At 40.0% G+C, this 14,139-nt stretch overlaps 2 protein-coding genes across 12 annotated transcripts in view; one reads left to right on the top strand and one right to left on the bottom strand.

The window, feature by feature from the left end:
• Positions 1–5,825: 5,825 nt before the first annotated feature.
• Positions 5,826–13,125, bottom strand: LOC136014959 (ligand-dependent nuclear receptor-interacting factor 1-like). Of its 11 annotated transcripts, none has more exons than XM_065680166.1 (4): positions 12,903–13,125; positions 9,662–9,711; positions 7,457–8,768; positions 5,826–6,842 (listed from the first exon to the last, which is right to left on the bottom strand). In XM_065680166.1, the coding sequence occupies exons 3-4, from the start codon at positions 8,549–8,551 to the stop codon at positions 6,567–6,569; spliced, it is 1,371 nt and encodes a 456-aa protein (XP_065536238.1). In that variant the 5' UTR covers positions 8,552–8,768; positions 9,662–9,711; positions 12,903–13,125; the 3' UTR covers positions 5,826–6,566. The 11 variants fall into 11 exon arrangements, with proteins under 11 accessions (XP_065536238.1, XP_065536239.1, XP_065536240.1 ...); XM_065680167.1 differs by having other exon boundaries at positions 7,457–8,755; XM_065680168.1 differs by having other exon boundaries at positions 12,947–13,125.
• Positions 11,206–14,139, top strand: part of LOC136015941 (nascent polypeptide-associated complex subunit alpha, muscle-specific form-like) — a 50,984-nt gene continuing 48,050 nt past the window's right edge. The window contains exons 1-2 of the mRNA XM_065682591.1: positions 11,206–11,353; positions 12,694–13,313. Of these exons, the coding sequence (XP_065538663.1) occupies positions 11,206–11,353; positions 12,694–13,313 (768 nt within the window). The remainder of the gene's footprint in view (positions 11,354–12,693; positions 13,314–14,139) is intronic.

Raw genomic sequence — 14,139 nt, 5'->3', positions numbered from 1 at the left:
TCAATAACAGATTAGCGAGTGGAAGCACTTGTGTAAAACAGCGGTAGAATAAATCCAAACAGGAAATGCAGGTGTTTGATCCTATTTGATTTTGAGGACATATGTTGATAAATTATAATGTGGACGGATGGAGAAACACCATCAAAATATTATTATCCTAAAAATCTGCCTTGGCATTTTTACTGGGAAAAAAATTTTAGGAAAAATTATAGCCAACACTAACTTCTTACAATGGATGTTTCGTTTGGGCACTGGCAGAAAGATTTAAAAAAAAAGTATTTCATATCTGTGCTCTTTTGACACACTCTTTGGAAAGCTTTGCTTTACCTGGTTTTGAAATATTGCACAGAAAGATACAGTATATTTTCATGAATGCTGAGGGTACACCAATGACGTTCCCATTCAGGGATGACAAAAGTAGAGCATTCTCAGAGATCTTGGAACGGCTGGGTGATGCTGGTTTAAACGCTGGTTGGCAGAAATGGAAGTTGAATGCTACAAGCTGAACAGGAGATACTAGAGCTAGGAGAAATACTAATTTATTATTGATTACTAATTTATCTGAAGAAAAAAGAAATTGAACAGTTACATTGAAATGATCCCGGGTTTTGAAAATCTTATGTCCAGTCTGGCTGCTGAAACAATATTCAGAGCTGTATGGTGGAAAAATAGGAGGACACAAGAGGCTAGTTACAACAGTTTGAATATCTCAGGGATCAGAGAAAGCAGACCCCTGTCCCAAGAGTCTCTGGTAACACCAGGCAAAACTGCCAAATGATACTTCTAAGCAAGACCATAGGTCAAGACTTCTTCAGAAGTAGATCAATGACTAAAGATCTGTAGCTTGGGCTCTCAGCACCTTAACTAAAAGTGAATGGCAATATGACCAAACCAAAAAGGGCCAAGCACCACTATGAAGAGCATCGTGTTTCTGCCTATGAGATACACATTGGCACACAGGCAGATTGCAAACCATGACTAGCAGCGAGAGGTCAGCAAGCACTTCTACTTTCAGTTGTAGTGAAAACCAGAATACAAGACTTCAGCAGTATCCAGCATTCTGTCTGCAGTTTTTGCCACAACTGAAATTAAGCTCAGATCCTGGCATTTTAGCAGCAATTGTGGTGAGGAAAACTTTATTGTTCTTGAAAGGCATGCATCACTGTGCTACATAGTGAACCCATGTGTATGGAGTGAAGAGGTTTCAGAGTTTCTAATGCAAGGCCTCCATTTTGAACTGGCCTTTGGCCAGTTATCTCTGAACTTGGCTGGAGAGAAACTGGTCATTGACAAGATGTCCTTTACTCCATATCCTGTTTCTAGCAGTTTTGTAGGAAATAAAATTGGTGTTATGAAAAGAATGCTTTAGAAGCTGAAAAAAATCAAACTTAAGTACTTATTTGGCTGCACTGATTTATGTGACTACACTCTTTCAACTTTTAGCTATCATGTGCAGAAATATCATTGGTAACACAGGACTACCAAAAGTCAAAGTACCCCCAAAATAAAAAATATCGGCAGTATACTTATAAACATTGCAAGGTTCTCAAATAGAAAATGTTGTAAGACACGGAATCAAATACTCAAAAACTGAGAAGTGTACTAATGCTGTAATGAACACTTCAAGGTCAGGCATGCTTTTTACTTATATATGGACAGTTAGGTGCCTTTGGCACCTATTTGGCACCATCTTCTCATTTCTTTGTTCTGGTGGTTAACTTGCATTTCAGTGCAAAGCTGGTGTGGCATTGCAGGAAGGCATTTTTCTAAATAACCTTGTTACTTTGGTGACAACTATTATCCCTGCTTATAAATCTTGTATCCATATGAAAACATTTTGCAAGGTCTTCTCCTTAGCAAGGGATGTGTGCATGTGAAGAGTGCTTCAGAAAGATTTATCTACATAAACTTTATTTTCAAAGACAGGAACTTGAACTGTAGAAAGACAGAAATAAGAAACACGAATTTAATGAAGTTACAGACTCTTGAATAATTCTAACTGAAAAGAAAAAGCTTGCAAGAACCATCTGAAATATGAACACTGAAGCATAATTCAGAGCTCTTTCTGTGTCTTCAAGGGCTTAAAAATAAAGATAAGGATTTCTACTTTAAGTAGAAAATTAAGTAGAAAAAAGTTGGATTTCTTCTTTAAGAAAGAAGACTTTCTACTTAAAGTTTCCCAAAATAGATTTTGGAAAGTGTTTTTATCACAGATTATTACAATAAAATGACAAGAAATTACAAAAATACTAAGGCAAAGCAGGACTATTTATCTGGAAGTTGTCAAATACTACCCCCTTGCAATTCTTTCCAGATGGATTACTGTTATTTGTGGCTCTTCCGGCAATTTCAGATGGATTTGAACTACACTTGAAACTAATTTATAAAAATGTTGCTAACTAGAAGAAAGAGTGAAAACAGAGCTAGGCCTAACTTTCTAAAGGACGCGATTGTTTATGCTGTGTTGGTTTTGCACAGTGCTGGAAACTTTACATTTGAGGGGTGTTTCTAGAAACGCATAAAGGGGGAGAAATGGCTGGGTTTTGTGCTCCATAGCTTGTGTGCTATTTGCTAGAATTAAAAGACTTGAGTTTTTGTGGGAAAATTACAGTTGAGAACTCAGGTTTTGCACAGGTGATTTTGGGCTGTGAGGCCCATTTGTGCAGACTCTTGCCTGGAGAAAGGTCCCAATGAGGGCTATCCAGGGTTGAAAGCAATATGCTGTTGGAATGGCAGTGGGGTATAGCTCATACTCTACATGTTACTTTTGCTTGCATTGTACATTAAAAGTATGATGAGTTTGTTTTATGTGTGAGCAGGAGGCCACACCTTCACGACAGTACTACTGCATACTACTTCACATGACTATCATTTGTTGTCAGCAAAGATAAAAATGACCTGATGGGCAGAAGAACCTGTGAGGTGGTAAATGGTATCTGGTTTTCTGTCTTTTGATTAAAATATGCTCTTTTTGCCTTTAAATAAAGAACAGCAACACAAAACCTGCAAGGTGTTTTCTAAAATATGCTGAAAAATTATCTCATGAAAACAGGACAGCTTGTCAACTTTATTATACTATGCAAAAGACAGAAGGAATAAGAAATAACAAACATCAAGCAATGGAACAAGTTATACTTCCTAGACAGAATATTATAGTACTCTACTCAAGTTCAGGTCACATCCAATCTTACCATTTATTTTGCTTGCAGGAAACGAGAATGTACTAATGGGATGTATCTACATCTGTGCACAGCTAGCAATTGTGTAGCCCTTGGCTATTAGTAGACACATAGAGAATACACTGAATGTTCTATTCTTGTACTGTAGTTCCATAAGGCGTCCAAAAAAACATTACAAAAATACATTCCAGGTGCAAAAAGTACAAATCCAAAAATTTCTATTTTATTTTTGGGCCATAGGTCAGCAACCTTCTATTAACTCTTACAGTATTACCCTCTTTAATGTAAAATTAAGGACTGAACTACTTTGAGTTGTTTTGTTGGATTACTGAGTAAAAGGATAAACAGTTCATATGAATACCGTATCGTGCCTTCTTGTATTTTCTCAGGTGATGTCAAAAAAATCCATCCTCCTTTCCCAGCTCCTCTGCAGCCTACCCAGGCCATCTCTGGGGCTGTCTGCCTGCAGGCTAATTGTCCAGGAACAACCCTCAAACCAGAGTTTATTTCAGTACCTTATGAAGGAATTCAGGTAGAAATGGTGGTGTGTATTTCGTAAGAGACATATCCCCCTTTGTTGAAGAGAAGTGTGAAATAACCTTGAATGGCCAGGATTCAGTGTATCAAAAACATCAGCTTCAAGAAACTAGCACAGTACAGGGTAGGCAGGTCAGGTGGATGCTATAAAACTACCGTCAGTATTATGTCCCAGAACATTGAAATGGTTTGTCTGGATTTATGCACTGCATGCTTCCATACAAATTGTGGCTTTTAGAGTATTTTTGTTAGCTTAAACTGATGTTGGATGCAGTTGAGGTCCTCCCAGTCTTTAAAGGGACACAAGATTTGGACTCGCTTGTATAATGTTATATAACAATTCTTACTTGAGCCTTACAGCAAATCTCTAAGGCGATGTAGTGTACAACTAGCAGCAAACAATCTGGGGCAGTAGCCAAGTAGGAAAGAAACTCAGAATAATGCATTAACAACCACTTGTTTTGCAAACCAGGCTTTTGAGCAAATTAATTTACTTTTAGTGAGCGCCCCTGTCTCAGTGCTCTTGTCAGCCTTTTGTAGTAGATGGTTGTTAGTTGAAATATATTTCAGTTTCAGATTAAGGCTGTCTAGTCAGATGGCAAGCTGTTCCCAAGAGAGAAGAGCTCTGTCTTCAATGTCTGCTGCTGTTTTCCTACTAAGGTGGTCCTCACAGCCTCCATATGGCTAAACTCCCACCAAAGGAGGGCTGTTCCTTTCTCCATTGACAGTACCATCTCTTAGGCAACTGTCCATACGTCATATTTTAATTACATAATATTTAATGATTTATGTTAGATTGTTGACAATTTCTTCATTGTACTACCATATTTGAATTTTGGAGGCAAAGTCCTTGAGGAAGAATAAATTAGTAGTCTAATGTCTTTATTCTATCAGGATTTTATTAGCTGCAGCAAAAATAAAAATGTCTAGTTTTGTAAAATGCCATTTAAACATCAACTTTCTGAAATTCCAGTATCACACATAACAAGCTATAGTGTCAATTCAGTAAGTAATCCAGAGGCATCTATGTGAAGATTTGTGGTTACTGGTGTTCTTTAAACATCAAACTGCTGGTTAGTACCAGGGTCCTGTTTCCCTTATGTATTATGTGATGCTCCTCCCACAACTGTGGAAGCCTGTTAAACTCCATCACTTTCGGCTAGTGGAGAACATATTCAGGCTGTGATAATGAACCCACTCAGTAGAAGTGATCCTGAGAGAAATTCTTCCGTCAGGGTTTTTCCAGATATTAAGTGTAAAGACTGAGATGATTTTTATATTTAATTAAACAGAAGCAAAAGAGAAAGCACAACAAACAATCCACCCTCCAAATACTGATTTGAAGTTTTGTAATTTAAGAACAGCAAGAATAATTTTTCATTGCTGCTGTTTGTTTTTATATAGTGCTTCTATTGGTGTTTTTCAGCCTTGAAGGATCTTAGAAGCATGCTTACATTCCCTTTTCCTCTTGATGTTTCATTTACAACTGGTGTATTTGCAGAGAAAGTATCCCTTCACTAACCAGAAAGCAAAATTTTAATCTGAGAAAATTCATCTGGGTTTTCTTGAATGCACAGGGTTTGCTCAGTGCTCCCGCCTAAGAGAAGGTCTGGCAGCACATGCAGTAAGCTTAAGGCTTTCATACTGTCTGCATAGAATAATTTTCCTCCTCCTTTTCATGGTCTCTGAAGCGCTGCATCTTTGAATACATTTCCTTTTTCTTCTCCTTTGAGATTACTCACACTGCTCTAGTTCCTTCTCTTTTCCTCAGCAAAACTGGTTCAAGTGGCACAGTTTGCTGTTAAACAAAAAGGATCCAACAGATGACAATTAATGTCTACACTCACAGCCAACTACCCCTTAATTTATAATTTATTTTCTTTCCAAAGAGAATTATCTAGGTTGGACAGTGTAGGAGAAAAACAAAAACCTGCTTAGATCAAGACTGTTGTTCTTGTCCACAAGGAGATTCTGGTGCTCTGTGCAATGGACCCACATCTCTCAGTTGGTAGGCAAATATACTGCAGCAAACAGTACTAAGATCTTTAAAAGGACCCATCATGCTTGATATCAATACAAACAAGAGCTCATTACCTTACTGAGCTGGAGTTTTTAAGATAAGCTCCAAAATTATAGCCTTTGCTAAACCATAGATTAACTAAATATAACATCATTTAAAACAGGTCTGGGTTGGGATCCTGTGGTTTGACTACTTTCACATCTGGGAAAAATCTGAATGTACAGATTAATTTAATTTCTCACCCCCACTTCAGCTGTGATGATTCTGTGTGCTGTAAAAAGAGACACAGCTGTATCAAAGAGATATAGAGAGATTCTGATGTGCCATTATGTTTATTTTGGATGCATTAATTAAATGTGTTATTTCACAGCATTTCAGTACAATTTAATACAATTTCATTAAACGGTTCTCAGAAGTAAACCTAAATAAACATACAGTTTAAACATACATATTAAAATAATGCCCTTCATTAGGGCATGGTGCAATTAGGGATGTAATTTACAGATGAAGAGCAGAGATCTTCCTCTCACTGTATGAAGAGGTGCTTTCCCATTTGAAATCTTACATAAAAACTACATTTAGGAAGATCTGCTATTCTTCTCAGAGGGTTTAACTTAAACCTGCAGAAAATAACAGAATGTAACAGAACAAATGTAGACTGCACAAACAGAGCCAGAGTTTCCTGACTTTATCAATAGCCCAAATATAAAAAAAAACCCAACTTTAAGTCTTTATAAACACTGTAAGGTTCTCAAATAGAAAACATTTTATGATGGGGCTCAAATATTCACAAATTTTGAGAAGTGTACTAATGCTGTGTAATGAACACTTCAAGGTGAGGCATGTTTTGTATTTATATGTGAACAGTTAGGTGCCTTTGCCACACTTTCTAATTTCTTTGTCTTGGTGGTTAACTTCCATTTCAGTGCAGAAGCTTTGTCAGAGTTCTCTTTAAGTTCAGTGGGACTTATTCTGTTGAGAAGGACTCTTACATCCTTAACAATACCAAATTTCCTTCTTAGTTCATTGTCTTTTTCCTGAAGTACTTCTTTTCCATTTCTTTTTCTCAAGCCCTCTTCAGATAGGAATGCAGTCTTGCTGAGGAACTGAAACAAGAAAAAGTAGAAACTGACTATCTGAAAGTGAGTGCTGGATAGTCACTCTCCTCCCTCCCCAGTTTATCTTCACACCTTGTTTCTACAGCCTTCCCTACTTCAGGGATATGACTTTTCATGAAGAATTTAATTCAGGAGGGACCTTGCAAGCCAGCCCTTCTCTCTTCTTTCACTGTTACTTTAAAAGGTGATTATGATGGCACTCAGAACCTGTTTTCAGAAACCCCACCTTCTCTTCAGCCCTATTATTCTCTAAATAGCAAGAGGCTGCTCCCAATGAGCACAGTGCTTTTGTCCTGTTCAAATACTGAAAAAATCTTGATATATCTCAAGATGGATTTTTTCTCAGCATTGTTTAATTATACTTTCTTTTTTAACTGTAAAGTCTTGATGACCTGCAAGCTCTACTTCGATTTATCTAGTGACTATGTCCATTGGAGTTGCTTGGCTTCTCCAAAAAACTGACGTCAAACCCATTTCACATACCTTACACAGCACTCATCCTGTTATAAATATTCTGAATAATGCACTTTGCATTCATCTATTTCCAAGGGGAAAATTACTGTCCATACATAGACATTCAACCGATCATCATACATTACTACCTGTTGCCTTTTCCCAGTAGAAGATGAGGACTGCTTGGGCTGAGAGATGGTAGTCATCCCGTGTGAAGAGAAATGTGTTGCATTTGAAGTTTTATCTTGGTTTGGGGGGGCAGCAAAGGTTGAAAGACATCTTTGCTTCTGTTTTATATCATACTGTCCTGACAGCAGCGAATGTGGAACTTCAGTTGTTACGTCACGGATAATACTGCATGTAATGAGCCAAGCTGTGGTCTTCCTAAGCAACATATCACAGCCATGTACTTCCATTTGTGATGGCAGAGCTTCATGCCCCATTAGATACAGAAGGTAGACTTTCCCATTACATATCACTAGAGCATTTCCCTTAAAGAGAGGAATTTCCAGTTGCTCTTCAGTAGGACATTTGGACAAAGGTGGTACAATGTAAGTATTCTTACAATCATTTTTGGTATTGGTCAGTGATTTTAAAATTTCTGAAACAACACTGCTATATGACTTTACAAGAAGAGGATATGATCTTGCTGTCCTTCTGTCTAGCTCTTCTTGTGAAAGCTGACTGACTGGGGTTATATGGGAACATATCACATCTTCAATCACTACGTCAGGACTAGAACAGTGTCTTGTTAAGGCTGGACTCATTGGTATTAACTTTGGAAAATTGTTCCAAATAGGGCTGGAAGCATCTTTCATCCTTATTACTGGCCATACATAAGTTACAGCTGGTATTTCTGTAGCTTCCCTTAGCTCAAAGTTATTTTTAGCTCTAGCTGACATTAGTTGCTGCAGTTTAGGTGGGAAAGAAGAAAGTGGTATTGTTGCAATTCTGGCTTGAGGTGGTATCTCTACATCATGTTTTAAAATCTGTGCTGGAGGTTCTTCCATAACCTTAAAAAGTTCAGAGATTCCTGAAACCGATGCTGTGTCTTCTTGGTCAACATGAGTTAGTGAGAGGCATCTTTGCAGAGGGTGATTTTCAACTGCGGCTTCATTACTGTGAGCATGAAGAGCTGTTGAGAAATTCCCTCTCTGAGCAGAGGTCATGCCAACATTTTCCAGCATGTCAAAACTTCTGGTAGAAAAATCTCCTCCACTCTCCAATTGCTGATACTTTAGCATCAAAGACGTAGTACTGGCTTCTGTCTTCAGAAAAGCATTACAGTTTGACTTTAACTATTTTGTTTAGACAGACAAGCTACTGTGATCAGGCAGTTGCACGTGTCGGCAAGGCTTCCAGAAAAAAGAGAGTGCAGTAGGAGTTTCAGTAGGTCTCACCTATATCTATCTCTTTCCAAAAGGGCTTCATTTAAGCAGCCTGGCACACTTAAAAGAAAAGCTGATATAAATTAAAATGTGATTATATATTTGTAAATGCACAAAGTGATTTTTTTTTCCAAGTTAACTTTATTTAACTCAGAATAAATAAATTAAAAGACAGTAATATATTTGTGATTTAACATTAACTAAAGCTCATCTAGCCATAAGGATTTTTCTGTAGTAATAATTTGTTGTGAGATACTTCCATTCTTGAATTAAATTGGAGTAAGTTTCTGCTTGCTTCAATAGGAATTTGCCCAACAGCACAAACTGCTGATTTTGTGCTGTCAGCACAGGATCTATTTTGTTTAGATGTACTATTCCCTCACATAAGAAGCTGCAAATGTACAAATAAATCAAGTTTAGATACTTATCCAACACATATCAAAACCTGCTAAGCACAAGTGTAATTGTAAAATGCTAAAGAACTAGAAGTACGTAGCTGAATTTACAGTAGAAAGAAAGACAAAATTTAAATTTTTATGATGAGCAAGGCAAAGACTCTGAGATGGATTAAAAACAAATTAATTTTTAATTAACTGATCCTATTCCAATGGTTATGTTCTCCCAGGAATAACCTACTTACTTTAGACTTGATTTTATAGAAAGAAAACATAAACACTCACATTACTTGCATGTCAATCACACAACTCTAAGGTGTTTCTTAGCCTCCCTGAATATCCAAAACCACAAATATAAAATAAATATCAAAAACCTGAATATCAAAACCAAATTTTTGCTCCTGTAACTAAAGAGGTTCTACTATTTAACTTACAAAAGAAATGGAATAAAGATGAGTTCAGTGAGCCTCTGTTCAGGATCATGTTAATTAACCCTCCCAAGTCCCTTTGACTAGTAAAAATATACAAACTGAAAAATAAAATTAACAGTTTCTCCTCATCTAAGCCATACCTTGCATTTATGATGCATGTATCTAGATGCAATCATGTAATTCCAGGGGTCTAATCAAGAAAAATTAGAAATATTTATATGGATTGTCAACAAATTATTTGAATAATTGCACATATAGTATAAGACCTTCTGTAAAGGCAGGTTTTTTTTTCTGTAAATACAGTTTTTTTTCTTTGATTTCTCTCATGAGTGCTTTTCTGTTTGTTTGTTTTCCCTTCTGGTTTTAGGGATTCTATCCAGCATTGCCATGTGATAAGGCCAGGACAGGTCTCCTGCCCCAGAAAGTCTGTACTGGCCTCTACATTAGCCTTTGCACTCTTTCCATTTGCCCTTAGTACTGCTCCATTAAATATTCATCTTCTGCTGTGCAGCCAAAGGAATGGTTCCTCCATAGTGATTGCTAAGTAATAAGGAATTTACTATGATCCTTCCAGCAATGGGAGAGTTTCCTCAATATCCCTAAACAAAACAAAATGAATCCCAAAGACAATAATTGTTGACATACACCTTAAAAAACAGAGAGCCTCAGAAACCCAGAAACACAGCAATTAAACTGCAATAAAAAAGGAAAGAAGAAAGGTTTGTGGTTTAGAGGCAGAGTAATCCTGATTAACTGTGAAATCAGCTGAGGTAGCTGTAGAAGAGAAAGTCTCCTTGATGCTCAGAAGCCTCAGTCTCTACTGTGAAGGTTCTGAATTGATTGATGTGGTGACAGGGCTCATTGCCATGGTCTCAAATTTTCCACTCTGTGTGTGCCATTTAAAGACTTCCTAGCTAGCTGCCACTGCCAAGCAAATACCACCAAAAGCACATAAAGCAAACAAAGTTCACTTTACAAATCTGAACTATTTTGTCACTGTTGCAGACAAGTTTCTTGAGTTCAGACTGTCAAGGCGGCTCACAGCAGTGCAAGCTGCCCCATTCTTCTTGCAGGTACCCAAAACCCTTGTGAAAGGGTTTGCCAGCAAACACAGGCGAGCATATTTTGCGCCACTACACTGAACAGTGCGTTTTTTGCTATGTTCATCATAGAGGTGTCACAGGGGACGACAGGGAATGTAACCTAGATCTCTGCCAAATTTTCACTGTACTGATGGTGCTAAACTTGTGGCCTATGAGCTTGGTATGACTCACCATAACAATTATTTTGACCTATAACCTGCTCCTGGTACCTTCAGTCCTGGGAACCATGAAGGAGGCAGTGGCAAGTCTAGTGAAATATTTGTTAGTGGCAGCATACTCCCAGCCACTATCTTTCCAGAGCAATTCAGGAGTACTCCAGGACATGTGTGTACATATATGCAGCACACGCTGCACGTGAATTAAGCCTAGGACTCAGATCCAGGCATGTCTCCATACACCAATTTTTCAGTCATCTTGGGCACATTTATCTCTTCCATTGCCTTTGGAAGACATTCTCGTTTTTGTTTGGCCAGAAAATCTGGCCATCAGCTCTCTGTGGTGTCCCTTAGAATTAAAATAGCAAAAGCCTAGGTGCCTGACTGTGGTGAATCTAAAATAAGACCACTCTAAGAATCCTACACATGACTGAGGACTATGTTAATGAACATATTACATTAATTAATGACATTTCCAGTCGTAACTCTATGCCATGCACAGCAACCAGTAGACTGACCTTATCCATCAGCACTGGAAAAACCATGGAGTCCCAGCTCCAGCATTTTGTTGACTGTAAACAGCAAATCACACTAATGAAAAATGTACTGTACCTTACAGTTCTGGCAGTGCACATCTTACTGTGCAGCAGTGAGTGCAGTTGTGTGATTTTGCTAGTCCTTGAGCTTCAGAGGTAAGCACTTATGTCATTGATCTCAAGGTCCACAATGCTTTAAAGCAGAACCTTAGACTTTGGAAATAAGCAGCATAGATTCCGCTACTACTTCTAGTTTATTTATACAAACATTTTTGATCTGAAGTGATCTTACAAACTAAATCTTATAATTGTGACCATTGCCCTGGCTTCATCAGAAATGAAGGAGGCAAAGAGTCTTAAGGGAACTTACAAAAATATTAAAATTCAAATATTTTTCCTTATTTTTGATAAAATGTGCATATGAATATTGCGACTATGAATTCATAGGAATATTTATGTTCTAATTAGTTTATCACTTGTAAAACTTTGGCTTGGCATCCTAGTTTGGTTATAATGGTGCATTTTTTTCACATAGCAACAATTTGGGGGGGGGGGGGGGGGGGATTCCAAGGCTATCCCTGAGTAAAGCTGCATTTCCTGAAATACAGGCATGACTGCTGCTAGCGTGGCATAGACAGGTTTTGCCTGGACTTGATCTGGTGTATAGCCTAAGTGCCTTTCAGATGTTAAGTACCCTTATTTCAACACTAGTTCTACATGGAAGGGGCACACAGGTCTACAAAGGAAGTGTCTAGGACTTTGTAGCATATGTTACAAAATACAGGTCATTTAATGACCTGTACATATAAATTTGCTATATGGTTTTGATACAGGGTTAACAATTTGCGTATCCGTTTAACATACGGCTATCAAAAATGTTGCTATGTTCAGGAAGAAAGCAGTTTGGAGTGCTACTAAAATGGAAAAATATTTTGGTCTTAGTACACTGTTGCAGCAGTTCTTTCAGTTTCTTAAATTGTAGGCAACTGTTTTGGTGAAGTGCTGTTTTCTGAGAAGCAAGCCTTGGCATGCAGGTTAGCACCCTCAAAGGGGCCATGTTTTTCTGATAGGAATCCCTCCTCCAGGAACTGAATGTGGACAGTGTATGTAAATCGCAACGGAAAACACCTCGTGAGTCCAAGTCTGAACTGGTCTTCTGTCCTACCTGCAAAGGCTATGAGGACTCTCATAGTTTTCACATCTCCAGCAACCTTGAAGCCCCTTCTGTAGCTGAGGTACCTCTCGCTGGCTGCTAAGCAAGGCTACGACTCCTGCACAGAAATGTGTATAAACGGCAGACGCGTGTGCGGTGGAGGGGATGGGGGCATCAGACATGCTTTACTTACAGCTCTACGGTGCTGGTGAACGCTCACATGAGCTGACATCACCTCATCAAACGCACCATTCCGTGCAACCGCTGCCAACTGCCACGCAGCCCCGCGGGCGCCAGGGGCGCCGGTACCGGACACCAACTGCCACCGGCGTACCGCGCTCTTTTGGCGCCAACCGCCGCTGCCGCCGCCCTCGGGCTGTGCCCTACCCGGCTGTGTTGCCCCAACGACTCCACTAGCTTCCCCCTGGGCTCACCATCCCTCCCCGCTGTGGGGCCGGGCCTTCCCTGCGACTTGTACCGTGACACGAACGCCCGAGTCCCGGCGAGGTCCATCCGCAAGGCCGCAGCATACAGGCTCCCCCGGCCCGGGGCTGGCAGCCTCCGCTGCGGCTCACCCGGCTCTCACAGGAGGCCCCACGCTGCCTGCGGGAGCGGCTCCCTCCTGCAGCCCGCCCCTGCGCGGCCGGCTGCACTTCCCCTCAGGCCTAGGGCACTCGCCTCCAACTTTAGACGCGTCATTCTCCAGCCAGGCCCTCACCGGGTGCAGAGGAGAGACATCACTCATCCCAAAGGTGCCTCCTGACCTTTCCTCAGTGCCATTTTCTTCCCATTGCCAGGCAGTGTTCAGGAGACAGCGCAAAAGCGCTTACATCACTGCGGCAGAGGTGAGTGCTGAGTCCTCCATCCTGGGCACTCCAGGGCTGCAGAGGGGCAGACAACAGCCCACTGCCACCCCAGCCTGTGCCAGCCTTCCTTGCTTTGAAGAAGTGCTCAAGGCCACAAGCACTGCCTGCCTGAGCCCTTGGTGAGGGTCTGCTCCCACAAAGGGGCAATGATACGTGACAGCCATGCACAGGGCCTTCCCCACACGCCAGCCAGGCCTCACCGTGAGGCAACTCCCCCAACCCAGCAGGAAAAAGGGGGTCTGTGTTCTCTGCTGCTCTGCCACACTGGGAACAGTGCCAAGAAGCATGTGAGTAAGCAGCCAGTTTAATCTGAAACACTTTAATCAGGTATTCACAGAAGCAGAGGATCAGTTAATAGGGTCTCTTGTGATCGTATAGTCTCACCCTGCTACAGCACAAGAGTTTATGCGAGGAGTTGTGGCCTGGTTTGCTCCCAGCATGATGGGCTTTGAAATAGCGTACAGTTTCAGAAAGTGCTGGAAATAAGCAAGCTGCTTTACTGTTCCCATCCAGTTAGTAGCTCCTCCTAAAACTGCTCAGGGCAGAGTCAGACATTTTGGTTTTACTCTAATGGGTGAAATAAAGCTAGAGAAATATAAACCAGAGATATAAAGTGGCTGGTGAGATGAATTACAAAGATAACCACCTGATGCTCCATGTTTGAAAGTCTTAACTACTTCTACTGAAATTTTCCAGCAGTCATTAGGTTAAATTCAACCTGTAACATGAATTTCCTGGGCTTGTTCACTGTCAGCCACCTCCTGCCAAGGACTTTTACATTCAGGCAGTGGACATATTTCGAACC

Source organism: Lathamus discolor, chromosome 5 (genome assembly GCF_037157495.1).
Source record: "Lathamus discolor isolate bLatDis1 chromosome 5, bLatDis1.hap1, whole genome shotgun sequence".
NCBI lineage: Eukaryota > Metazoa > Chordata > Aves > Psittaciformes > Psittacidae > Lathamus > Lathamus discolor.
Note: the sequence above shows the minus strand (reverse complement) of the source record. Positions and strands in the feature narration are given on the sequence as shown.

Bases quoted from the DNA above. Each gene is read 5' to 3' on its own strand.
- LOC136014959 (XM_065680166.1), bottom strand. From the start codon at position 8,551: ATGCTAAAGTATCAGCAATTGGAGAGTGGAGGAGATTTTTCTACCAGA. The intron at 6,843-7,456 runs GTAGTAATGTAT...TTCTTGTTTCAG, and splicing joins CTACTGGGAAAAGGCAACAG to TTCCTCAGCAAGACTGCATT.